We start from the raw sequence: 25,549 nt of genomic DNA, 5'->3' as shown, positions 1-25,549 counted from the left end.
ATTTTGTGATATTATATTCCTAGATAAATGAAGAAAAATGAATTTTGTGAATGTGCTGGCTGTCTGTACTGATGCATGAGGTTATGTAATCATATTCATGGATATCATCAGAAAAACTGCTGTAATTTGTTTTGTGTTTATGGTTGAATACTAATACCTTCCCCCTATTTGAAGAACCCTTTGGTCAACAATATTGAAAAGTGAAGTTTTTGTTCTTCTTTAAGCCTCATTATTTCTGATATATTTTTGTTGGTTGATGGACTCATTTTCTCTTTGTTTCTACATTCTGGAAATTGCTTGCTGATGTGCTTCATAATTATTACAGAGGAAAGGTCATCTCGCAACAAGCGCAGGAGGGTTCCAACAAATCAGACGATTATAAATTGTGACCTTTACATAAATCTAGAAGGAAGCAGCAATTCAACGGTAACAACTTTTCCTGTCTTTGACCTGCCACCTACTGATTTTACTGCTTTAACATCGTTACTTGTTTGTGAATCCAGCATCTCTCAGCTTTAGTTTAACTTAACAGAATTGATGTTTTGTTCATATGAAGAGGAAACGATGATTTTGTTTGTTTTCTCTCTCTTTGACCGACTCTTTAAAATGAACCCTCCTCCATTACCTCCAATGAGATATTTATCTAATTGTTTGGCTTCTGAAGGCCATTGGTTTTTTTGTAGCTTATTAGGCGGTATTTTGATGTATAGTCAATCAGTTCCTCGTTATCCTTGAGGAATAAATTATTTCTGCAGTTCAGTTTGTCTTCATGAGAATGATCCTGATTATAGGTTCCATATAGTAGCCTAGTGAATGTACTTGGTTTAAACATGTATTAAGATGTTTTATCTGTATAGAAATGTTACTTTGTACTGAATGTTGATATTTGACTTGAGGGAAATGGACTGTGGCATGTGACAATTTTTTTTGTTTATTCAGGTAAGTTTGTCCATACAAGGTCATTTTCTAGACCTTATGAACATCACTATCCTGAGTGAACTTCCGTAGATTTGAAAGACATGACTGTCTTAATTTTTCCTCTGCTTGGGGTAGTGTTGGTAATAGTATACATGATTGACTAGTGTTCTGGTGTGTGGATTATAGAGAAAGAGTGGACAGAGCTCAGAATTGCCAACTGTACCGCCGCCGCCACCACAGGAGCCAACATTTAGCTGTCCTGTTTGCATGGGCCCATTAGTCGAGGAGATGTCGACAAAATGTGGGCATATTTTCTGCAAGGCATGCATCAAAGCTGCCATAGCTGCTCAAAGCAAATGCCCCACTTGCAGGAGAAGAACCACTGTGAAAGACATTATTAGAATTTACCTTCCTGCCACCAGAAGTGCTTGAGGTTTCCATCTATGTCTTCCTGTCTCTCCATTTGTCCATCTCTCTGTTGGCATGTTGCTTGTTGATCTATTTTTATCTGAAGTGTCTCCTTATGCTGTGATCAGGGTTATGATGAGTAAAGGGCCTCATGAGATGCTACAAAATTTGGTTTAAAATTTTTAAATTAAATACTCTATTGACCCATTGATGAAAAAACTTGGGTTACTGTATTCCTATCCATCTGGAACTGTTGAATAGTGAACACTTGGCTAGTAGCAGTCTGCTCAACCAGAGATAAGTTCTTTGCACAACAAAATATTAAATAATGTTGCCTTGGATGACGCATTAATTGGTTAGACATATGACAGCTTTCAATTTTGCACTTCTCCCAAGTGTTAACGGTGATTTGGTCAACTGATGTGTCGCCCCTCATTTCTTTACAGGATTCGCCCTTGCATTTCACGCATCCGGATATGCTACTTTTCTGGAAGCTGTGGCATTGACATGAAAGAGATTGATTGGTAGGATGTGAAATCTGGAAGATGGATGGATGTTAGATTCTTAAGTTGAATGCCTTCGGCGGAGATGGGCTGGTAATGACCTACTTCTGCCGGGAACTCTTAAGCATTAGATTGTTGCGAGTCGAGGGGGAGTTGTTACTGTATTTTGTCAGATGCCCATCAACAATATGCACCTTTTTATAGCTTTGGTTGCCAAGAGGGCATGACGCGGTAACATTGTCACTACAATCCAATTGCTGTTTATTTTATAACTTGCTTCTGGTAATTGGGCATTTTAGCCACTTTCAATGAATTTTACAAACAGTCAATCTGAGAAAAATGAGTTGGGACTGGAAATAATAAAACTCTTGTCAAGTAGCAATTTTACGAGTACAGATCCTAACCAAGTTGTACATGAAAAACATGTCTTATTTTTTCTCATGAGTGACCAGAGCACCAACCAATATGTTAAAGGACGCAACGGGAAACAAGGATGTTATTTATATTAACTGCAAAATAATCGCATAAAAAATTAAATCCGGATTACTATTCTTCCATAAACACTCAATCTCCAAATTACGATCGTCTTCCAAAAGAAAATTCCATAATCCCCTCCTCTCACATAATCATGCAACCGTTGGGATTTTCATCACTGAAGAGTCCACCATGCTGTGGCGGCGGATAATAATACGTAGCCGGTGGCGGTCCACAATGATATTCTGGTGGAGGAAGTCCGAGCCGCAATGGCGGCCCTGGGAGAGTACTGTGGCGGTGGTCGGGCGGAAGGAGAGCACGCTGGCGCCGCGGGGGTAGCGGCATGTGATGATGGTCGTAGTAATGGAATCCAACAGGATGATGGCCATGCTCATAGTTACCATAATGATCATAGTAATCTTTAGGGTAGTCTCCAAGATGCATCCTCCAAGTTCTTGCGTTTGTGTACTCGATACTTCTCATACGTTGTATGCCAGAAATATGATCCAAGTCCTCCATGTATGGACCAAGGTTCTGAGGCGGAGCTTTCCCCGGAGGAGGCTGGGGTGTTTGTACGCCGCCTGGTGGTGGTGCTGCTGATGGCGGTTTTGGTGGCGGCCCGTCGATGGGTTTCTTGGCGGGTGGCTTTGGACGTATAACGGAGAAATCCATAATTCTCTTATGGTGACTTGTCTTGGATTTTCACTAGTTTCTTGATTTTTATGGGTTCATATATACATATATATATATATATAGATAGATAGATAGATAACACGGAAAACTGTGCATTGGAATATGGAAATGTAAATCTTGGGATGTTGTCAGCTAAAATTGCATATGATTCCATAATTAATTAATATGACTAACCAAATTATGTGAAAGGAAATAACAAATCCTCTTTTAAGTACATTAGTATGTTAATTATGGCTGCAAAAAGATGTATTGACTGCATAATTACATGGAATAAAATAAATGTTTTCCGAGTTTCCCTCACCACTCCCACAATTAGCTTCAACTAAATCTAAAACATTAAAGAAAACTGCACGTCTCTCTCCCTCTCTCTCTATATATATATAAAACGATTAATGACACTCATAAACAAGATTGATGACACCATCTCATTAATTTTTTGTGAATTCAAAAATAATCTTCACTTGATAAGATAACTAATTCATTCATTTTTTTAAATTTTACATTAACACATAAATTAATTGTCTTTTCTTTCTCTCTTTCTTTCTTTTCTTTTTTAATGTAATGCATTGATTTGTACATTTTGTTCATACTTATGATATATTTTAAATTATAAAAAATTATTTATTATATACACGCAAAAGCAATATGACAATATAAAAATAGTCCTTCTTGACTCATAATTGGCATTTGATAACGTAACACCCCTTAAATATTTGTGCCAGATAATTTTTTTTTTATTTCAAATAATCCATGTCATCTTTTAATCGATGATATATTATCAAATTCATATTATACCTTCACCCATATTTATCACTTGATCTACTTTTAAGCATAATTTATTTTTATCTTTTAAAATGTGTTGTATTTATTTGATTACATACACATAAGTATTCGTGCCATATTGACTAATATATATAAGAAATCAAAAAAGAATTTGTTTATTATATATGAGATAAGAAAAATATTATTACTGTATGATATATTTCTTTATAAGAGACGTATAATAACTTGAGTATAACACGTATGTGTAGGCCGTATACCGTACCTATTTAACAATACAAGTAATTCTTGATAGATCAGAAAATATATGAGGAATGAACATTTATTGAAAATTAAAGCATGTATATGAATCAATCTTAGTGCTTATTCGTTTTCTTCTCTTCTTTTAGTAAAATTTTTATATTATATTATATTATTTGGCATCTCAAAAAAAAAATCCACAATTTTAATATTATATTTAGTGATAGTAATTCTTATTTCATCACGTACAATAATGAATTTAAATTTTTTAATAATAATAATTAGTTTGTAAAAATAATCATTAAAATTGGACAAAAAATCGTGCATCAATTAGTTGTAATTAAAAATAATTAGTAACACATGTATAAATATAACCTAGTAACAATAATTACTTTTGTCACTATGTAATTTCTATTGTCACTGTATGTAGATGCATATGCCATTAATTATTGATAATAACAATTTTATAACCCATCACTCTTGCAATAGTTGAGATTAGGATTTGATTTCTTGAGCACTGTCACGGAGGATATTTGTTAAATAATAATTAATTTAAGATGAATAATTATAATTTTTTAAATAATAATAAATTTATAATTATAATAAACTTTAGAAAAACAAACTATAATTTATCCTAAAAATTTAAAACCAGTTCGAATGCACGTTATATAAGGGGCAACCATTATGTAACCACAATAGGTTCTTAGGAATATTAAAAATAGGTTCCCTCCTCAATCAATATTTAATCAAATTCCTTTTTTCTTTTTCTTTTTTTTTTTTGTGTCTATTTAACAAAGGCATGAATGATCAGACACCATGAAGACGCAACAATGTAGCAAATTTGGTCATAGGCCAGAAATAATTTGTACATAAAAAATTACCAATTTGAAGTAAATGTGAACATAATCTTTTTGACAGATAGAAAATGATGAAGAAATGTGAAATAGTTGACCTAAAACTAGCTGTAATGTGGAGGATATATATACACAGTACAAAAGTCAAAAGTGTAGAAAAATAAATAAAAATAAAAAATACCACGTTGGAAGCATTCTTGAATACCTACCTAGACAGGTCTTACTAATATAATACGTTAATTATTACTTCAAAACTTATGTTCTTAAACTTACAACAATTAATACTTTAATACACGTATTATCATGTTGAAATTCCAACCTACACAATATATATATATATATATGTGCTATTTTTTTTATATATATATTTGATTTTTTTTTTCAGATATATGTGATTGATCATAAGCAGTAATGGCAAGCATCTGACGAACGTGAGAAATTAATATTTAATTACTTGCTTTGATGTATGTATCTTGATATTATGATTATTATTATTATTTCAAAGTTGAATATAATTAATTAATTTATTGGCCCGAAAGTGTTGTTTATAAGAATGTCCAATTCTGCAAGCATTTAACAGCAGACACCAGCAGCACTGCCTTGAGAATTCAATTGATTTTTTGTTGCTGCTGAGGCCATGATGGAAGTGATGCACCCAGGTCTGCCTGAGGAGCAAGTGGTGGAGCAGCCTCTGTCGTGGCAGCCAGACGAAACGGCTACTAGTACTGGTGATGGTAGCAGCAGCAGCAGCAGCAGCAGCAGTGATGAAAACAATGATGTACCAGAAAAGAGTGTTTACTTTGATAAGAATGAAGGTAAGCAAACCAGGAACATGGATTATGTAAATTTGCTTATTTGTCACGTTAACACAATATAGATCTTGCTGCTTCGGACATGATCAATCTAATCATTTGATATTCTCATGTCCGTTTTAATATAAGATAAACAAAATCCTCATTTCATGTACTTACAATAAAATACTATAATGAATGAACTAATTAAGTGGTATGAAATTGGCAACAACATTGGTACCATGTTTTTCTTTTCTTTTTCCTTTCTTGATTGTGTCTGAAGGAATGTGGAAATGCCACCACTGCATTTGGACCTACGAAATTGGAAATTCTTGGGTTGATCATGTTCATCAGAAATCCTTCAATCATGACACTAGAGGTCAGTATAGATGATCATTAATTAATCAAAATTTCAAAATGAGTAGCTGGTGATAAATATTGCATAGCCCTTTTTCCTTTGGTTGCAACTATAGTAACAATCTTGTCCAGTCTGTGTAAAAGTTGTTGCAATTTTCAGATGAGTTTTCAATGCATAAGGCACGAATAAGTTTTTAAGACGAGTAGTTTTGGATCCAGTCTTTTACAACGATGATTTTCCACAGGTCCTACACTCCAGTTGTCTCTTTCAGGCGAAAACCTGGGGCTGGAAGATCTGGACATTCCAAAACTCATTAACACTGTCGTCAACAACCAAAACCCGGGAGACCTTAAGGATAAGATCGTGTCTGGTCTGAGTGTTCCAAAGTTGGTTTCAACATCAAGAGAAGAAGAAGAAAATATAGGCACAAGCACTGGTAGAGTAAAGGAGAAGGTAAAGATTGATATAGAGGAAGAAAGTGATGAGGAGGTCATAGAGTTGGAATTCGAGAGGGCCGTGGAGAAAGTTCACACACATACTGCATACTGTCCTAATTGCAGTTCTCAGATTACCAAGGTTGTCCTTCGTAGAAAGATACGTGGAAGCAGGACACGGTCTACAGGAGATGGAGATGGCCATCGTCGTGATAAGCCAGTTGACCTGCTTGGATGCTTAGCCTGTTTCAGCATTTTCATACCCTCAGGTAGAATTATAAAATGAGCAGTATTACAATAATATTCCGTCTCTTGATTAACATATGAATCGGGTTTTAAGGGTAGTGTTGTTTTCAAGCAGGGAACGGTCTGAATCCATTCCGTATCTTTGGAGGGAAAGGGAAACACGAAAGCCCACAAACTGTACAAGAGCAGCCCGCATCAGGTGCCAGCCTTTCTGCAGTTGCAGGGGGTTCCACCAATGCAGGCGGGAGTACGACTGTTACACAAGGTATTTGCTGATGTTAGCTTTAATGGGTCGACTATTCCAGGCTCCATTACTTGAGCTAAAAGAATCAAGAATGAATTGTTCATTCACTCTCTAGTTTATGTTGGAAAATTAGCAGAAATCGACAGCTTGCGAACTTAAGAAATTTGTTCGTCATTTGGTGTTTGCAGGTGGATTTGATCTGTTTTGGATGTTTAGGAAGAGAGGAGAGAAAGACAGCGCACAGGAATCAAAAGGTATATGTTCTTTTCCGTTCTTCGTTTCTGCTCCTCATGGTGTTCGGAATCTCTGGAAGAATCATTGGTGTGGGCTGCTTTGAAATTGTAAAAGATCAAGAAAAGTGATCCTCATGTGACATGTTAAGTACATGTTTTTATAGGTAAAGAACAGATCAAGCACGATGGTGGAAGCAAAAATGAAGAAGAACATTTCAATGATGAGTCAGGTGAAAGGCTGCCTGTCTCCAGTTCTCATGCTCCTCTGCTGCATGGAAGATTGGCATCAACTCATGAAACAAATGATGAGAATAACGGAAGTCTTGAGAAATCAACCGGAGCACTTCCTGGCTTCAGTTTGCGTGTTCCTCTACTGCATGGATTATCATCTGCTGCTGATAAAAGCAACGACGAAAATGGAAGTGGTGGAGATGTAGCAATTGAGATCAGAGATGAAATTGGTAATATATATTTTTGTAGAATTTACTGTTTTACTCAACACGTTCATCTAAAGTCTTCCATTCATACATGCAACATTTGCTCGTCATATTCTGGAGCCATTGTTATCTACTGACATTATGGTACAGGGGCTCATACTCAAATGCCTGAGGAAGAAAGGCCTGTCGAAACAAGAACTGAGCAAGGCAGAGAGATTAATGTGAGCTCTGGTGGTCGAACAGAAGCAATCTCTGGTGCTGGTCGTTCCCAATCACTGGAGATCTTGAAATGCATTGTGTATGGAGGCCTACTGGAGACGATTGCGAGCTTGAGTGTCGTTTCTTCTGCAGCTGCCTCGGATGCCACAACATGTATGCCTCGTCTTCCTTACCTTCAGAACAAATCTAATAATTCTCTGATTGTTTGGATGATAAACACATTTTTTTTCCTGATGAATCTCTGCTGCAGTGAACACAATCGCCATTGGATTAGCAACTGTAGCCAGCGGCCTGCTCGTTTTTGGTCAGAATGTGAGTAATTTTTTTTCATCTCAGAAATCCTAAGCTTTGCACATCCAAACAGTTCTTGTATCCCGTTCCATAGCAATCATGCTAACACAAAAACTTACAGCTTATGGACTTGAAAAACTACAACTCTGGAGGGGACTCAACCCAGAGCACTGATAAATACCAAGAACTACTAGGAAGAAGGGGCCATTTTCTATTCCATGCAACATTTGCTATACTATCATTCATTCTCTTTGGTCTAGTACCTCCCATCGTTTATGGGTTCGCATTCCGTGAGAGCGACAATAAGGACTACAAGATTCTGGCAGTTGCAGCAGCTTCTTTCACGTGCGTTTTCGTTCTTGCTATTGCAAAAGCTTATGTGAAACATGCAGAAAAGTTCACCGACTACATTAAAACCATACTATACTACATCACGATGGCGATCTCCGTCTCAGGGGTTGCATACGCAGCAGGAGATCTCTGCCAAATGCTCATGGATAGGTTTGGCTGGTTCAACTTCCAACCAAATCCAGCAGCTCCTTCTTTTGTGCCTGACATGATTTCAGCCACTCCAGCCTGGGCTTCCTATTGATCTTTCTCAGAGTCTTGTAACTGGAATCTGGTTTTTCCTTTTTTTATTATGTGCTGCCTCAGTTTTTCGTCCTCTGAATCTTGAACCAGCACATTGTTGCTGTTGTGGAATAATGGTCTGTTTGTTATGAATAAATTTGTGAAGTTTCCCTGTTTTTGGAATTTCTGAATGAATCTTGAAATGTTCTACAATGAGAAACCAGTATAGTCGATAGAGCTTGATCAGGCAGCATAAATAGGTCAGATAATGATAGTACATTGAACAATCAATCATATGTCTAAACAGAGAAATCTTTCAGACAAAACTTGTGGACCGTTCAGATTTCTGATTGCAAAAATCCAAACCAAAATTGATTAATAATGGGATGCAGTGGCATGAAGGTGGTTTTGGCAAGCTACAAGGTGAAGTGGTGAAGACTGTATTATATGCACCAACCGTAACTCCAAGAATTCATCTGTCACGTGTATCTCTCCTCCCTCGATGGACTAATGAACGTCAGCCACCACCTCGCCAGCCTCTCCCACGACTTCCATCGGTACTGTTTTGCCCCTCAAGGTTCTGGGCAAGAAGAGCAGCTTCATCACGTGAATTACTATCAAATTCACACCTCAACATTTGTCTTCGGGACGTTCTTTCTTTGCAGAAATTAATGTTGTATGCAACAGAATCAAGATGGACTATAATGAAATAATTTACTTGAAAGAAATATGAACCGAGTGTGATACATCAAATAAGAATTATACCACATCAACACTATGTATGTCTGGCTGTTGCTATGGGTTAACTATCACTCATGTAGAAACATGCATTGTCACAGTAGATCCACGCTCCACTCTAGGGATGATAATGATGACATCAAATTGTGATTCATCTGTTAATGCACCACAACATGGCAATCTGCTTTCTTGCCAAGAATTCCACATGAACTGCCCTAATAGGGGCTCTTATATATACCAAGAATTGAATAAGATCTAATATGGCTGCCAGGGCTCAAATGAATGTTTCAGCCCGTGTTGGAAAAAGAGGTAAATCAAGGGGCTAATGCATCATCTTCTGAGGCTGAAAAACCATTGCGTCCTTGCTCGCCCTCCCATTCATTCTCTTCAAATTTTCTTCGTGGCACCGTCCCACTTCTTCTCTGGCTTTCTGGAGATTCAAATATAACAGTTGTGTAGACTTCTAGTAATGAAACGTCTTTTCAATATATATATATGTATGTATGTATGGGTGTGTGCATGGCTTACTCTTGTTAGTGATGGCGGAACGAGTCATAGCTAGAAACTCATCCCATTTAAACTTCCGTAATTCCTGTTTTTCCTCCTCGGATAGTTCAAAATTTGGCTCCCTTCCACACATGAACGCAGCCCTGCAGGTTTGGAAAATCTCATCTTCAGTTCTTTTATTTCTCTATAACATTTTGGAAGGAACATAAGAAGGTTTATTGTGGTTCAGATGATACCTGTCGTATAATCGGGCAGCCTCTTCTTGAGAGCCAACAGTTCCCAAATGGATCTGCTTCTTGTCGACTTTAATGGCAGCTTGCCATTTTAAATTCTTGAAATAGACACCTCGCATGACACATTGCTCTTGATTTTCCACTTGCTTCCTCCTGTGTCGCTTTCTGCGTTTGATCTCTGCAATAAGGGAACAGATATATCAGATCAAAGACAAAAACGGGAAACATATTGTATGATTCTTGCAGAATGCCAACTTAGGATATGGAAATTAGTTACTATGTATATGGAATGAAAGAGTTGAGGTACTAACACATGAGGAGGTCAGAGAAGCTCAGAGACCATCAAAATAGTTCAACTGGAAATTCTAGGCCGGATCAGCTCGGCCAAACTTACAAGCATACAAGTACATGACACTTGTCATGTAAATGTCATTTTTATAAATGCTTACCCTGTAATTGCTGACTCTGGTTTGCCGGCAATTTAGAAATTTCATCTTACTTGCCTCCTCACCTTTGGTTGTGATCATACACATGGAGATACAAATCCACACGAAAGAAAATTAAGCAATGCGTTTGTTCCATGACTAGTTAAATGGACACAATTTCCATTTTTGCTTTCGGAGGGTTGAAACACTGAACAATGGTATTTATTTAAGCATCAGTTGACACATTTCACTTTTTCAATTCATTATCCAAACAGGCACTTTATTAAATGCACGAATTGCCATATACCAATTCTGTGACATAAGCAGTTATTTTACAAAGCAAATACATGAATAGCAAACATGCACAAGAGATGATGCATGAATGAAAACGAACAAACCAGGGAATTGCTGGATTAGGTGCTCTTTTGGCGGGCTGGAAGCAGACAAGTTTGATGAGCCAGGGCCAGTTTCTGAGGTGGTTTCCTAGTCAGTGATAGAAATGGAAAACTCTAAGTCAACACAGAGCTTTGGCAGACAATATATAGGCATATCTTTAGGGTCCAAATAGAGAATGAAACTTGTAGACGGAAGATCAATGCCTATGAAACACAAAACACCAACTGGATGTAGAGAGTGGAAGAAGAATATATGAGTAATCTTCAGTTAAAATACATATAAATATATGTATATATATCAGTAATCTTGATCCTCAACAATCCTTTTAATTTTCACTTTCAGAAATGATATTTCATTATATGGAGCTTAGCAGACCTCCATTGGTCCAAATCAGACAAACCCTGATCACCAAACTTCTACAGGGATGTCCAGAGAAAGGAGTATCAAGTTAACTATTTAAGTAAAAAATCACTGTTATCAAGGGAAACATGTTGAGGTGAGGGAAAATGACAAGAAACCCTTCTTTACTTCTTTCTGCTATTAAATTAGGACTCTGATGGATATATATGCCTCCGGAACAACATTAGGGTTTCGAGTGCTTGCAGAACTCGAAATTCATCAGATACATACATAACTGGAATGTCTATGCATTACCTTAGTTCAACATTTAAACGATAAACAGTTTCATATCTGAAGCACACCAACTAGTCATGTACAAGACAAGCACAATCAACTGCACAGATAGAACTTAAAGATCCATATGAGCTTAAGTAACTCTCAGCTTACTTCGTTTGGCTTGTAATTATCATTTAAAGGCAGTGGATGAACACTGACGGATTTGGTACTCTCAGCACAGTTTTCAGGGGTGTGTCCATGCTCAAAAGCACAGGAGAGTGGAGCCAAGAAAGAACTTCTTCCTACAAAATTATGTTCAGTACCAAAGTTAGCAATCACAACAAGTAGAGCAATGACAATAAAAGAACCAGATTATCATTGTCAATTATGCAGAACAATCCATGAAGGAAATGCATATTTTTATGGTCAACTAATATAACGTCATAGTTCTAGCCCATCTTATTTGACTACCAGAGCACATTCCTAAGAGCTTGCGTCTTCGAATGCTCACCATGGCTGTTTCTGGTTCTCCTAAAAGGAACAATAGATAAGTTAGATAATGGCCTCATTAAAACACTTTAAAGGATCAGCATAAGTGCAAATAAAGGATGCATATAACAATAATAATAAGCAAGTCTATACGATCAATACTTGCAGCTATGGGTGTACAAGCCAGAGAGAGTATATTTACAAAATTGAGAGTTTTGGATGCAGATGCTCTCAAGATGATGTAACTCTTCCCCGATCCCACATAAACCCTTACCACCCTTCCTCCCACCCTTCCCAAAAAGAAGAAGAACAGAACAAAATAAAATGAAAAATAAAAACAGAACAAGAGAGCCCACTAAAGAAAAAAATCAGTAATGGTAGAAAACATACAAGTATCTCAACATTCTAACTAGGAGGAAAATCATTAATTGAAATGTCGATTTGGATGATGTCTATTCTCGTCAGCAAAGTTCTCACATCATATTACTATTGCCCTTAAAAATACGGTGGAAATCCTTAAACAATGGCATTGTCAGAGACAATGTGCAGAACAAAAATTTTTTAACTCCAACACCCTCAGAAATTGGTCACACCACCACAATAGAACCAAAGTACAAAGATAGAAATTTTACAATCCAAGAATATAGCCATTGTCTAAAACTAATATAGTAATATCCTAAACAAGGGAAGCAACCTTGCCTAGCAATTTCCCTGAACTATGACACAGTCATCAACGGTTTATCTCCAGAAGACTTCATGCATAGATAGAAGATTTAACTATCACTCCAGTCAGGAGACTCTGAGACCATAAACACCAAATCCAAACCTACACAAAGAAGCTAGAAGCCCAAGGGTGACAAAAACCTCACACCCAAACTAGCCTTACCCAATACATAAAAAGGTGGTAGAGTGACGGCCATCAGATATAATTTTTTCCTTATCAACCTAAACCGTAAAAGAATTTCATCAAATCTACATAAATGCCCAAATTCTTCATTCTTCAAGAATTGTAAGTCAACCCCATGAACCTACCACCTTTCATGGAGGCAAGAACATAAAGGGGGACAAAAAAAGCCCAAAAAGAAAAGAAAGAGAAAATCGAATAAGCTCCAAGAAACAACAATTCAAGAAAACCAAAAACCCACAACCACCAGCTCAAAAAACACAAACTTGTCATCATTCAAAGCCAATGCCAAAGCCCACATAGCAACAAGCAATTGGTTCAAGACCGCAAGTCAACCGATGCAGACAAAACAGTTTGATAACACAATAAGTTTACAAAAAAAGACATAAAACACACATCATAAGAAGCCATTACGAAGTTTTCTTGCGGCAATACCTTGAAGAAGGAAAAAAAGGGGAGCGAGAGAGAGAGAGAATAATAAAAGAAAGATAATAGTAGTAGTTGGCGGTGCGTGGAAACCGAGGCGGAAATCAAAACAAAGAAGGGAGGTGGGATGGGGTGGTTTTATTTGTGTGGATTACAAAAGGAAGATGGTAAGAATGGAAAGAGAGAGAGAAAGAGAAAGAGAGATGATTCTTCTTCTGAATAATATATAGAACCAAGTAGTTGGTGTTTTACTCACTCATGCATCTACCACCTTTTCTTTTATTTTTACTATCATAATAACAATGTCTTTTGTAATTGGGAAGGAGGGTGGTGTTGTTCTTGTTTGCCTGTTGTTGGGAGGAGAGGGAGGGAGGGAGGGAGGGAGGGAGAGAGAGAGAGAGAGGGAGAATGGAAGTTTGATGCTATTATTCTATGTACTTGTTTTTTATCTAAGAAAGATTTGATGGACAAGGTTGCCCTTAGGAAACTTTCCCATGTTATTACACATGAGCTCAACCTTCTCTAGGTATATCTTTGGAGGCAAACCAATTGACCAAAATGACCTTTTCTTATAGGTAAGTTAGCCACTCCATGTATAAATGCCCAAGTACAATTTTTCAGTAGCTGGACCTCTCTTTTTCTCTCTTCTCATAACTCCCAACTCAATTCATAATTAAATACTATAATATAATCCCTTTGATTTCAAATTTAATTTTGTTGTTTGTTAATATTTCTTGTTGGAAACATAAGTAATACTTCATTTTTATTTTTCAAAATAATTTTTTTTCATAAAAATATTTTCGTATACATTACTCATTATTCGATATTATTTTTGCATACCTAACTTTGTAATAACAAGGTAGCAATAATCAAACATTCTCTTTTTAGTGCAGCAAAATTTATGCCCCTATGAAAGAAAAAGTTGAATCTTGAGTTCTAAAAAATTTAAGGGTAAAATGCGTAAAAAGCCCATTTATTTCAATTTCATTATAAAAGAAGGCAAATGTAGGAAAACGCGAATGTATTTCAAAAGTATTTGGATTGATAGAAGTCCAAAGCTTAATGCTTGAGAGTATGATCTAAAGGCGAAATATTAAATTGTTGTAACTCTTGATTCAACAAAAAAGTTACGGGGTGATTTACATATGGACACGATCATCTTTAGGGATCACCGTTCGTCATGAAATTCCTATTGTTTCAATCATATTATATTATACCAGATTATTGCTAGTTTGATAGGGTATTTTTGGGCCGAGTTTAATATATATGCATAAAATACCCCTTTGTTGTAGTGTAATTGCAAGAACAAGATTAAAAAGAAATCTTGTTTCATTAACAAAATAACCTAGGAATTCTGTATATTTTATTAAAATCAGCACGGAAAATAATCAACAAAGTATCAGATATTGTATGCGATGTCATGAGTTAGGCTTTTGTTTTTACTTTTGATGGGTATTTGAGATCTACCTATACAGTTTGAGTTTGAGTTTGAGTTTGAGGATTAAATTAATTGCAAGGGTGGGCTCAACAACTTTGCATAGTCATAGTGTGTGCTTGTTTGTTTGGTATCATTTAATAATGTTAGATCTTTCAGTACTACCCTTTGCCATTACAACCTGGTAATGATATAGCCCTTTGCCTCAACCAATGAAATAGTCAAATAGGACCTCAAGTTTTACATTAATTTCACTTTATCCCCCTTACTTTCAAAATATAATCCATCAAGATCTCTACTTCCATTGTATAGTATTTTGATCCCTGCATAATATTTATGAATATCATATGAATCACAAGTTTTTTAATGATTTATTTTTTGCGTGATGGTAAAAATATAAGGAATATATGGTTTATATAATGTAAAATAAATCAAATCAATAACTTGGTTGGAAAAAATAATACGTAATAAAAACTTTTATGAAGCAGTGGTAGATACAATTATATCATACTAATCGCCTTTAAATGTGAAAATAACTAGCATCAAATTCCATTTTGGTACGTAATTACAACTGAATTGATGCCAATGCCTCAACTTCTTACTGCAGCTACGTACAAGTTATAGCCAAATTAGTATATATTCATTACCAATAAATTAATTTGAAAGTCCAACAAAAATCCTCATGCATGTACTCATCATGCCTTTCTTCAAATTTCACAATATAACACACACACACATATATATGTATATATATATGTCTTAGGTCACTTGTTGAAACTAATTTTTGTGTGATATATGGTAATTTATATGAAATATTATTACAAAAGAAGCACAAAAGTGGCTAGTTTTTTTTTTTTTTTTTCTATTCATCAACGACTACTTTTATCCAATTGTTATTATTTAAAAATAATATTTTATTACAATTAACTTTATATATTATGTTTACCCTCTTGCAAGTATAAAAGTTATAACTAGAGAATGTTTTGAGTGAGGGATAAGATTAGAAGATTATGTTTTTTTCTTTTTTTTGGCTGATGTTAGTATTTTTCGTCCAAATGGTAAATTTTTAAATGGGATGTAAGTATAATTTTAAAATATTTTTGGGTCGAATTGCAATAATATGAAAATTAATAAAAAAAATATATAAAATTGATTATTTTTAAAAGTTGAGCATTTCCGCAAAAGAGGTTGATGCCCAGTTTCGGTCATATATTACGGGAAAAAGAAAACAGATGACTTAAGTTGGACACCTATCTCAAACTCAATTAATTTTCATTTAACCAAACACTACCTAACTTTGATTATTTTTTAATCCTTTTTTGTTTTCTAGAACAGCTAGTCTACATCAATCCACACATACTCACTCCATTGCCAACACATTGTGTGTTAATTATTTCATAGACCCGATGTTTTGGGTCTGGATAGGGTACCGACCCAATTTTTTTTCTTCGTAATATTGTTGGATAATATTTGATATTTTTATTTAAGACAAAATAATTAAAAACACTAAATAATTTTTAAATTAAATTAAATTTCTTTCTTTTATTTTCTAATTTTTAAATAATATATCATTTGTAATACGGTTTATATAATAATCAAATGAAACTATTAAATCTACATATTTAATAGTAATCGAATTTAATATTATAAAATTTTAAAATTCAAGTTTATCACTTCAAGTCTTTAAACAAGCATTATTGTCAATCAAGATATTAAAATATACCTAGCAAGGCTAGCATGATAATATATTTATATAACTGATTATTTAATTATTTATTAATTAAAAAATATACTTAGTCGAAGAATTACACGATAAATAATGTTATGATGTCTTAGATTTTTTAGATTTATTTACTTGAATGTAGATCAATTGAAAAATAATAATTTAATTGAATTGGGTAAACAAAACGTATATTTTTTGAATCCGAATTGGATATTTAGATCCGTGGATATTGGTGGGTAGAGACCTCAATCATCCAGTTGAATTCAATATATGATAGCCGGGGAAGACTTCGCTTAGGGTTGCTAAGCTCGCTCTGACGCATCGATTTAAATTTTTTTTTCTCAGAGAGGTCTTGTGTGAGTTGAGAAATGTAGGGTTGTACGCCGGGCCATCTAAGGGAAGCGGCCCAACCCAGACCAAATATATATTTTTTTAATGAGTTTGGGCATGGATCTAAATCTAATAATATTTATTGGGTCTGAGTTTAGAATTAGGTATTAATCTATGAATTTTGATAGAATCTCACCCTATTCATTGACCCCATAAATTAAAGTGGTTAGTAAAATGCATATTTTGAGACGTTTTTACTTCTTCGACTTCATATTTATGAAGTAGCACCGGAATGAACGGTAACATTATAAATAAATCAAATCATCACATAGTTGGGTATTACTTAAATATAGATGGGTACAAGGTCATTTTCGTATTTTGCTGTGCAGGATTATGACACACGAAATATTAAATGAGAAAAAAGAAAACAAAATTATATTTTTGGCGAAGAAATAAGGGAGGGTGGGTGGGGGGAGAAATTGGTAATTTGAGTTGAAATAGGGTGATTAATAATTGAAGTACATATACATGGTGGGGTGGTAACCGGCAACTGGTTGGTGGCAGAGAGAAATAAAAACTACACCGACGACGACGACGAGACCCATTGATTGGATAGCCCGCCTGCCATGTGGATAACGTCCTCCTCAACTAGTAGCCTTTTTTCTATTTTTTGGGGGGGATATTCTTAATTTGAATCAATGATTTTTTTTTTATTTTTTTTAAAAAGAGAATTAATTAACTTATGACAATTAATAATTCTTTTATTTATGCTAATATTAAAAAAAAAAAGACCATTTTCCACTCACATCAATTGATTTGTAACAGCTCAATACTAAAATTTTAAAATATCAATTATACCCTTAAATATTTGTATCGATACACTTGTTTATTTCATCCATGTTATTTATAACCAATATATTACCATATTTATCATCCACCTCTATTCATACTAATCACTTCATTCCTTATTAATTATATATTGATTTTTACTTTTAAACTTTATATTTTATCCATCTGATTATATACGTGCATATATTATGTAGCACGATAGCTTGTATAGAAGAGAATGAGTAAATATATAGTTTATTCAAGAAGCATATATTTATTGAAATGCATGAACAAACTAATAGTTATAGACTCACTTACTGAAGTCAGTGAAATATTTTAATTTCAATTAAATTTGATCAAATCTCACCTAATTATACAATTTATTGTAATATTTTTGTCATATAATTGATGATGAACTATAGTGAAATATAATATAATACAATATCCAATATGCTTTTGTCTCATTCTTTCTCTTTTTATTTAATCATAAAAGTAGGTATTTGAAAATAAACTATATTTGACTTTGTAGTCGAAATTTGGCAGATAAATTAAAAATCCAATTTTCCACATGAAAACAACATACAATATTTTGACTTGTAGCTCCACATGTTAAAAGGCTTCACTCATCTTAATTCTTGTTCAAGTCAAATAAAAGACTTGTTTATTCTCAATGCTATTATTATTTCCTTCACGCTAAAGGTAATTAAAATCGAACTTCTCATATTTTTTCAAAATGGCGCAGTCTGAACTGAAGTTCTAAAACGGTGTATGAATGTAAAGCGGTACAAGTATAACTTTTCCTAGGGTTAGTGTTGGATCACCTCGTCATGCTCAAACAATTTCTAGCAAACAAAGAGGAAAAAGATAACTGTGTAGAAATTAAGAGGGTGTTAGAATCACACACCATAAAATTCTTATTTATCGAATCAAATCAATCATATAACAAGTCTGATTGATCACTTTAAAAATTATACATCAATCACATGACCAATTTGATTAGAATTTCCTGTCACACATAATTATTTTTTGCTAGATTTTTCTAAAAAATAAAATAATAAACTTAAAAGATAAGATGTTATGAGTTTATAAACTCCTTTATAATAAGATGTCGATAAGGAGTTATTAATTTATTTCTTTTTATTCAAATATTTCAACAATTTATTTTTAAAATAAAATCTATTATCTTATAAATTTTTAAAATATATTATAAGATGAATGAATTTTAATGAAATATTTGAAATAAATTTCGTCCAACACCCTCTTAGTGTCTACTAAAATGCTGCTCAAACCACAATCTGTAAATCGTTCGGATTATTTCAAGGTTATAGGATTGTTTTTTGACCCGAGTTGGATGAGAGATTGTTTAATGGGCTGATCTAAAATATAGGCCTTGTTAGTTGGGCCATGGCCCAAAAAATATTGTAGTTGGGTTCTGAACTCCAAACTCAGCCCAATTTTTGTATCCTATAAAATCACTGTATTTCTTTCCACCCAAGCTGGGGAGATCGAAGTTGCTTAACCGGAGTGAATTAGGGCTTGAACTCTTAGAAATTAGGGCTTTTTTGCGCCGTGAAATCGATTGGCCGAAATGATTTACGATGTGAATTCTCCGCTTTTCCGGTCCTTCCTCAGCCAGAAGGGTGGCTCCTCTGACAAGAGGTACGTCTCCTCCCATTCTGGAGCTGCCTTGTTTGTTTTAAAACCTTTTTATTATCTAGTTTTTCCTTGCGATCATTTGTCTGTCGTGGGCTCCGTTTGTTTTTCGATGATTCTCGAATTTTGCTGCTGAAAAAGCAGCTGTTTGGGCTTTCCGGAGGCACATCCATGTCTTAAAGAGAGGATTTCGATGTTTATGCAGTTCCTTTTCGAGCTCAAAAGTGGAAACTGCTGGTTGTTAAATGCATAAGTTTTGTTGTTTGTTGATCATTTGCTAATTTGTCTGAACAAGTGTCGCTGCATACATAAACAATGGCTAATACAAGCTCTTTACGGTTATTTAGGGCTTGCATATTGTACTCTGCTTTACTGTTTTAGAAACGTGGCATAGCTATGGAGAGATGGTAAGATAGTTTATCCTTCTTGGGTTGTTGAAAAAAGGCGGTTTGATCGATTTTCTCATTTTTCTCATGCAAATTAGCCTTCTTTTCAAGTAACCACATGCGCTTGACAGACAACGCCTTTTGCTTTGTTATGGCGTTTGTTCTTCTGATTGTTGCATGTGACTATATTTTGGGAGACCACTAATTCAATCTTGATTAGTTGTTGTATATTCTCATTCAGAAAAAAACATATATGCATCCAGCGGTCATGATTGAGAGGAATAACTTGTGAAAATTTATTAGTTGGCGATATTTATTTCTCTGTTTGATTCTATGTGTTTTATTTTCCTTTTGTTCTTCTTACTTGTGGATATAAATCCAGGAAAGCCGAGGAGCAGAAGCCAAAGGAACAGAAGCCAAAGGCAAATGAAAATAAACCTATTATGACAGAGTAAATGGGCCCCTGATGGAAGCTTTAGCTAGGCTCAGGTTTCCTGAAGGTTATTTGAAGTGTCAACTAAGAAACTGTTTTAAATATTACGATTGTTGGTGGTGAAACTTGAACCTTGATTTTGTTAGTGTATGTAATCCTGAGTTGATTTGATAAGTAAAGCTTTTGTTTCATGACAAAAGAAAGTGTCTTCTGAAAAGTTTTTCATGGTCAATACATGATGCACTTGTGTCCTCTTTTTTCTTTTCAGAAACTTGAAATTTGGTTATCTTCCTTTCCGAGGAATCATGAAGGACTCTTAAGGCAGGGAATTTATTTGTTTTCTGTTTTTCTTGTGGGTTTGGGGTGTTGGGGCTGGGATTGGGTTTTGGGCAGGTGGGGCTCGGTTGACTTGCGCTGGACACTGTTACAGTGTTACGTGCACTGACTTGGAAGCATGATAGCTCTTTCATATATCTAGTGTTAGTTGCAGGAACTTGCCTGGTAATTGGTTAAACTTAAACTCTCCACCACCCAACCATTTTTTACTATAGAAAGGGTATCAGTTATAGATGAACTTCCCATACCTAGTGAATGATCAGCTCTTGCAGTGTTATAAGCTGGTAGTTGGCATTTAGCATTTTGAGATTTGTATATGCTGCAATTGGTTAAGAATCAACTACTAATTAAGCTGCTTGATGTCAGATTTGCTGCTGCTGGTTCTGATGACTGTTTGCATCCATCAAAGTAACTGGGACATATTTATCATTGTCTCAGCTATTGTGTTCATTCATAAACTGTTACAGAAAAATACATTCAATTTTTTTTTTTCCTTGGAGCATCCAAGTGTTGATATTCAATCCTAAAATTAAATTTTACCGTCAAGTGACTCAGTTCTGTAAAGTCTATCTGATGACATATATGCTTTATCTAGCAGAAGGGAACAACAAACAGGGAATTGATTGTATTATTTGCTCTCCACTTTGTGTGCAGTTAAAGTCATGAATCATGCATTCTTTTGCTATCTTTTTTGAGGTAGGAAGAATCACTTTATGCTTTCACATGTGAAACTTTGACTTACCTGAGAAAATGTGTGGGTTCACAGTATATACGCTTCCAAGATTATGTATCATAAAAATGGTAACAGCAGACACTGGGGGTCCCCATATTAGAAAAAGCAGGGGAGGTTGCAAAATAGGGTGGGCATGGATGGTATGCAATGGAGTAGTAATTGAGTGGTTTCCCATGTGAAGTGAAGTCCCTTTTCAAACCCAAAAACCCTTTAGAATTCACCATCAATCAACCTCCTATCTTATGTTCTTTCCATTATTTAGATGACTCTTATTCAGGTTATCTTTATGGGGTCCAAGACCATGCGACTCTTAAACAGTCATAACTCAATATATGAAATATTGTGAATCTCTAAATACCTGGTGTTTCGAAACCTCCGTAGAATGAATCAGAAGTCGGCTACCAAATTATTATGGTTATTCATATATAATGGATTTACTGACATGAAATACTGTAAATGTTTGGATTCGTGGAGTTTCAATACTTCCTAATAATGATATTAGCCTTTCATTCTAATAAAAAGTAGCTACTTCTATGCATTTCTTTGTTGTCGGATGCAAATAGTACCATAGCATATAATTGGGATCCAGCCAAATCACATCTCTAATGTTTGTAATGTCATAATGTAATGAGCATATGTGGTATAAGATTACTTTATTGTAATATTCATCACTCTCTTGCATTTTCATTGCCAGAAATAACCTGAACCATATTAGTCAAATTTGCCTTTACATGCACAATGTGGCTAATGAATTGTCATGGTGTGATCACAACATATATTATATAATCCTAATTACAAACATGCAATGGAGTGGTGTGGTGTGGTACAAATATGTGACACCCGAGCATTTTGTTTTTTAATGCTAAAAGTGCTAGTAGAAGAGAAGAGAAGAGGATGCCTGAAAGTGCATCATAATCGAAAAAAGCTCAAAGTTTCCCATTGTTTACTTTGGCCATGTCATACATGTCTATGTTTGTTAGGCTTACTCATGAACAAAAGCTTATAATTATTCATATATTGAAGAAATGTTTGCAATAATTTTAGAAAATCGTTTTTCAACTTCTAGCTTTAAAATAATAATAATAGTAATTTTAAAGTGTTGGGATGTTAGGTTTTATTCTGGAGCTGCTAAAACAAGTTTTGAGATGCTTTTCGAGTGCATGACATTACCCGAATAGCAAATGGAATCCTATCTGATTATTAATCAGTAGTTCAAACATTTTATTATAACATTATATTGCATCTCCAATTCAATTAATACGTACACATCATGTGCATTAGATAAATATTTTACTAATATACAAAATACATGAATATTTTTCTTTTGAGATTAAATACATGAATATTATTTAAGTGGGTATGTATATGGTAAATGAAGCATAATATAAACACCATTTTACAAAGGAAAAGTAGAAATTAGGTGTGTAATAATTACATATATGACATAGACATAAAAAGGCAAAATAGGGTGGTTAGCAGAAAAGCTTTTAACAAAGGAAACAACCCCTTTTTTCCCTCATCCAATTTTCACTCGTTAGTTAAGACCATTCACTCACTCTCCTACTCCCGAACCAACAAAGAATCTTCTTCTTCTTCTTCATCTCCTTCTTCTTCCTCCCATCTCTTTACCATCTTCCATTTTTCTATTCCTCTCTCTCCTCTTTCTCTCTCTAGGAAATGTCTGAGCTGTGTTGTACTCCCAAGTCCCATTTTTCTACTCTCATCATTTCTGACTTGGCTCTCCTCTGCTCCTTCATTCTCTCCCATCCTCTCTACTTCTCCTACTTCATTTTCTTCTCACCTTACATCCTCAAACTCATCTCCTTTCTCTCCCCTCTTCTCGCCACCACTTTTCTTCTTTCTCTCGCCTTTCTTACTGTTCTTGTTCACGACAACTTCTCCACTGCTCTCGAGAGATCGCTGGGGTCCAAGAAAGATTGTGAGAATGAGGAGTTTCAGTGTTTTGAGGATCTTGGCATGTACCAAGTTCTGTTTGGCTCGTCCATGGATGTTGTAGAGGAAAGCCCACTTGAGGAAAAATCAATGGGAGACAGTGTGGTTGAGGGATCAGAGGGTGGTGATAAGGTAGAAATAAATACTTGTGATGTTGCAAGGGAAGAGAAGAGATTGGAGAATTTCTTGAAGATACTGGATGAGTTTGAGCGAATGGCGTCCAATGTGGAAGAGAGGAAAAAAGTCGAGCCATCAAAGAGCACGAAAATCGATAAATTCGTGGAAAAGAGAAACGGATCCGAGGCGATATGTGGTAGTAAAATAAATTTCGATGCTACGAAAGTCGATGGTAGCGACTCCATTAGTGGCGGCAAAGAGCACATTACTCCCATGGTGAAGGCGCATTCTCAGAGGGTCACGAGTCCCAAGTTCGATCGTGCTGCGGATGAGGAAAACGACAGCGAGAACAAGTTGAAAACGGAGAGTTCTCGGACGTTGGACCATTGCAGTCTTGGGAGCTACGGGTCCATGAGGAAGGAAAAGGAATGGAAGAGGACATTGGCATGCAAGTTGTTCGAGGAGCGGCACAATGTGGACGGGGGCGATGGGATGGACTCGTTGTGGGAGGCGTATGAATTGGATTCCAAGAACAAGGCGATGAACAATGTCAATAGGAAGAAAAACAAGAACAAGAACAAGAACAAGAAGGAAGAAATTGTGGAAATGTATACCGAGGAGGAAGAAGAAGAGGTTGATGGGCAGCTATGTTGCTTGCAGGCCCTGAAATTGTCGGCAGGGAAGATGAATTTGGGGATGGGAAGGCCTAATCTTGTCAAGATCACAAAGGCCATTAAAGGGATTGGATGGTTGCATCATGTCACCAAGCATAGCAAGAAGGTGCATAACAATGGAGATAGATACTAGCTACTAGCTTAATTATTACCCTGCAGAGCAAAACCAAAAAAAAAAAAAAATAGAAGAGAAAAATCTGTATTTTGTTTTTCAAGAACTTTGCTGTAAGAGGTAAATATTTACTAGTTGTGTATGTTTTTCCATGGTTTCAAGATTTACCTACAGGCTGCTGCTTATTTACAGTTTATTACCTGATGAATGAATTTGCAAGAAATCTCATCTCATCTCATGCATGCTTGACAATACTGAGCCACAGGTCTTCCTTGTGTGTATCCTATCCCTTTGAAATCATCCTTACACCATCAGTTTATCTTATACTACTACTATAAGTTAAAAGGGTTTATAGGATTCCTTTTGCCTAAGGGTAATTCCATGTCCAGGGCTTCAACCCATGATTACCTCATTTGGACCTAATTCAGGGAATTTTGTCCATCAATAATAAATGTGTAAGAGACAAACCGATCATCTTTGTTATATATTTTCTTTTTCTTGGCATTTAATTCTTTTGTACAGATCGAAACTCTACTTCACATCTTCATTATTAACTTTATGTTTTATTCTGCATCTCATTTAATTGAATTACGCCAATTGATGTACGTTGCAAATAGATTTTATATACAAAGTTGGTGTCATGAAGTAACATGCAATACCAGAATGTGGAGTGGATGGGTTCCTCAAACTTTGTGATCATCAAGCTTGGGCTTAGGTTTTGTATTTCTGAATATGGGCTGGACCAAGTTCGGCTGAAAATTTGGACCTGAAATTTTCTGGCCTAGTTTCGGAACCCCAACAGATTCTTTTCATTTTACGATAATGAGTTTGACAAATTCTGGTGTAGTATACCTTGAAAATAGACTTTTAATTGTCTTCAAACTAAGAGAAAGTGGAAGCTTGGGAAGAATTCAAATTGGTTTGATACGATGAAAATTAATTATAAGATAAATGTAATATATTTATTATATAATTAGAAAAAATAATTAATTACAGGTTACGCACTCACAAAATCTACTGAACATGAAAACACAAAGAAAGGGACGTATTTACACATCTCCTGAATTCTGTCTAACCCAACGTAAAAACGGCTGATTATTTACACAATCTTATTGATAAACCCAATTAAGAAACCAATTAATCATTAATTATCGGAGTTAAAATACACTACCAACTCCTCACATCAACAGCCAACACCCACCGACATCAACATCGTCCCTCGCTCCTGTGTTTGTATATACGAGACATGTCGTGGCCTCTGCTTTACGTAAAACACACTTGCAGCACCCAGTTGCTGAAAATTCATAAACGCCTCATCGCATGATATCCTTCCCCTCGCGTATCCAAAAATCTCCCGACTCCCACTCTAACTCACTCACGCAGTGTTTAGCGGAGGAAATGGCTTTGACT

The 25,549-nt window shown here is 35.3% G+C and overlaps 6 protein-coding genes across 13 annotated transcripts in view; 4 read left to right on the top strand and 2 right to left on the bottom strand.

Moving 5' to 3' along the window:
* Nucleotides 1-2,115, top strand: part of LOC105170140 (E3 ubiquitin-protein ligase RNF4) — a 6,294-nt gene extending 4,179 nt beyond the window's left edge. The window contains exons 4-7 of one of the 3 annotated variants that reach the window (XR_848474.2): nt 326-426; nt 1,105-1,351; nt 1,455-1,681; nt 1,773-2,115. Coding sequence is in view for 2 of the 3 variants with exons in the window: in XM_011090773.2 (XP_011089075.1) it covers nt 326-426; nt 1,105-1,350 (347 nt within the window). In the remaining variant the exon portion in view is untranslated. The remainder of the gene's footprint in view (nt 1-325; nt 427-1,104; nt 1,352-1,454; nt 1,682-1,772) is intronic. The other 2 variants (XM_011090773.2, XM_011090772.2) reach the window with 2 other exon arrangements.
* Nucleotides 2,448-2,975, bottom strand: LOC105170249 (extensin-like). The gene has a single exon (XM_011090920.1). It carries the CDS (start codon nt 2,973-2,975, stop codon nt 2,448-2,450), a length of 528 nt encoding a protein of 175 aa, XP_011089222.1.
* On the top strand, nt 5,450-9,722 carry LOC105170248 (membrane protein of ER body-like protein). Its single transcript, XM_020696959.1, has 8 exons — nt 5,450-5,685; nt 6,264-6,722; nt 6,815-6,964; nt 7,132-7,197; nt 7,341-7,637; nt 7,764-7,985; nt 8,083-8,144; nt 8,245-9,722. Exons 1-8 carry the CDS (start codon nt 5,508-5,510, stop codon nt 8,713-8,715), a joined length of 1,905 nt encoding a protein of 634 aa, XP_020552618.1. The 5' UTR covers nt 5,450-5,507; the 3' UTR covers nt 8,716-9,722.
* On the bottom strand, nt 9,391-13,799 carry LOC105170138 (ethylene-responsive transcription factor-like protein At4g13040). 4 transcript variants are annotated; one of them, XM_011090770.2, is made up of 7 exons: nt 13,436-13,799; nt 12,079-12,138; nt 11,779-11,909; nt 10,995-11,079; nt 10,175-10,349; nt 9,960-10,081; nt 9,391-9,861 (listed from the first exon to the last, which is right to left on the bottom strand). In XM_011090770.2, exons 2-7 carry the CDS (start codon nt 12,119-12,121, stop codon nt 9,746-9,748), a joined length of 672 nt encoding a protein of 223 aa, XP_011089072.1. In that variant the 5' UTR covers nt 12,122-12,138; nt 13,436-13,799; the 3' UTR covers nt 9,391-9,745. The 4 variants fall into 4 exon arrangements, with proteins under 4 accessions (XP_011089072.1, XP_011089071.1, XP_011089073.1 ...); XM_011090769.2 differs by lacking the exon at nt 13,436-13,799 and adding an exon at nt 13,397-13,429; XM_011090771.2 differs by lacking the exon at nt 13,436-13,799 and adding an exon at nt 13,397-13,416 and having other exon boundaries at nt 12,119-12,138.
* On the top strand, nt 19,217-20,471 carry LOC105170137 (wound-induced basic protein). Of its 3 annotated transcripts, none has more exons than XR_002287818.1 (3): nt 19,240-19,401; nt 19,743-19,802; nt 20,164-20,471. XR_002287818.1 is itself a non-coding variant. In XM_011090765.2 (2 exons), exons 1-2 carry the CDS (start codon nt 19,331-19,333, stop codon nt 20,234-20,236), a joined length of 144 nt encoding a protein of 47 aa, XP_011089067.1. In that variant the 5' UTR covers nt 19,217-19,330; the 3' UTR covers nt 20,237-20,471. The 3 variants fall into 3 exon arrangements, 1 of the variants encoding a protein (XP_011089067.1); XR_002287819.1 differs by lacking the exon at nt 19,240-19,401 and adding an exon at nt 19,408-19,632; XM_011090765.2 differs by lacking the exon at nt 19,743-19,802 and having other exon boundaries at nt 19,217-19,401.
* Nucleotides 22,835-24,333, top strand: LOC105170136. Its single transcript, XM_011090764.2, has one exon. It carries the CDS (start codon nt 22,961-22,963, stop codon nt 24,158-24,160), a length of 1,200 nt encoding a protein of 399 aa, XP_011089066.1. The 5' UTR covers nt 22,835-22,960; the 3' UTR covers nt 24,161-24,333.

The sequence above is a fragment of the Sesamum indicum genome, linkage group LG9, assembly GCF_000512975.1.
Source record: "Sesamum indicum cultivar Zhongzhi No. 13 linkage group LG9, S_indicum_v1.0, whole genome shotgun sequence".
NCBI classification, from domain to species: domain Eukaryota; kingdom Viridiplantae; phylum Streptophyta; class Magnoliopsida; order Lamiales; family Pedaliaceae; genus Sesamum; species Sesamum indicum.
Note: the sequence above shows the minus strand (reverse complement) of the source record. Positions and strands in the feature narration are given on the sequence as shown.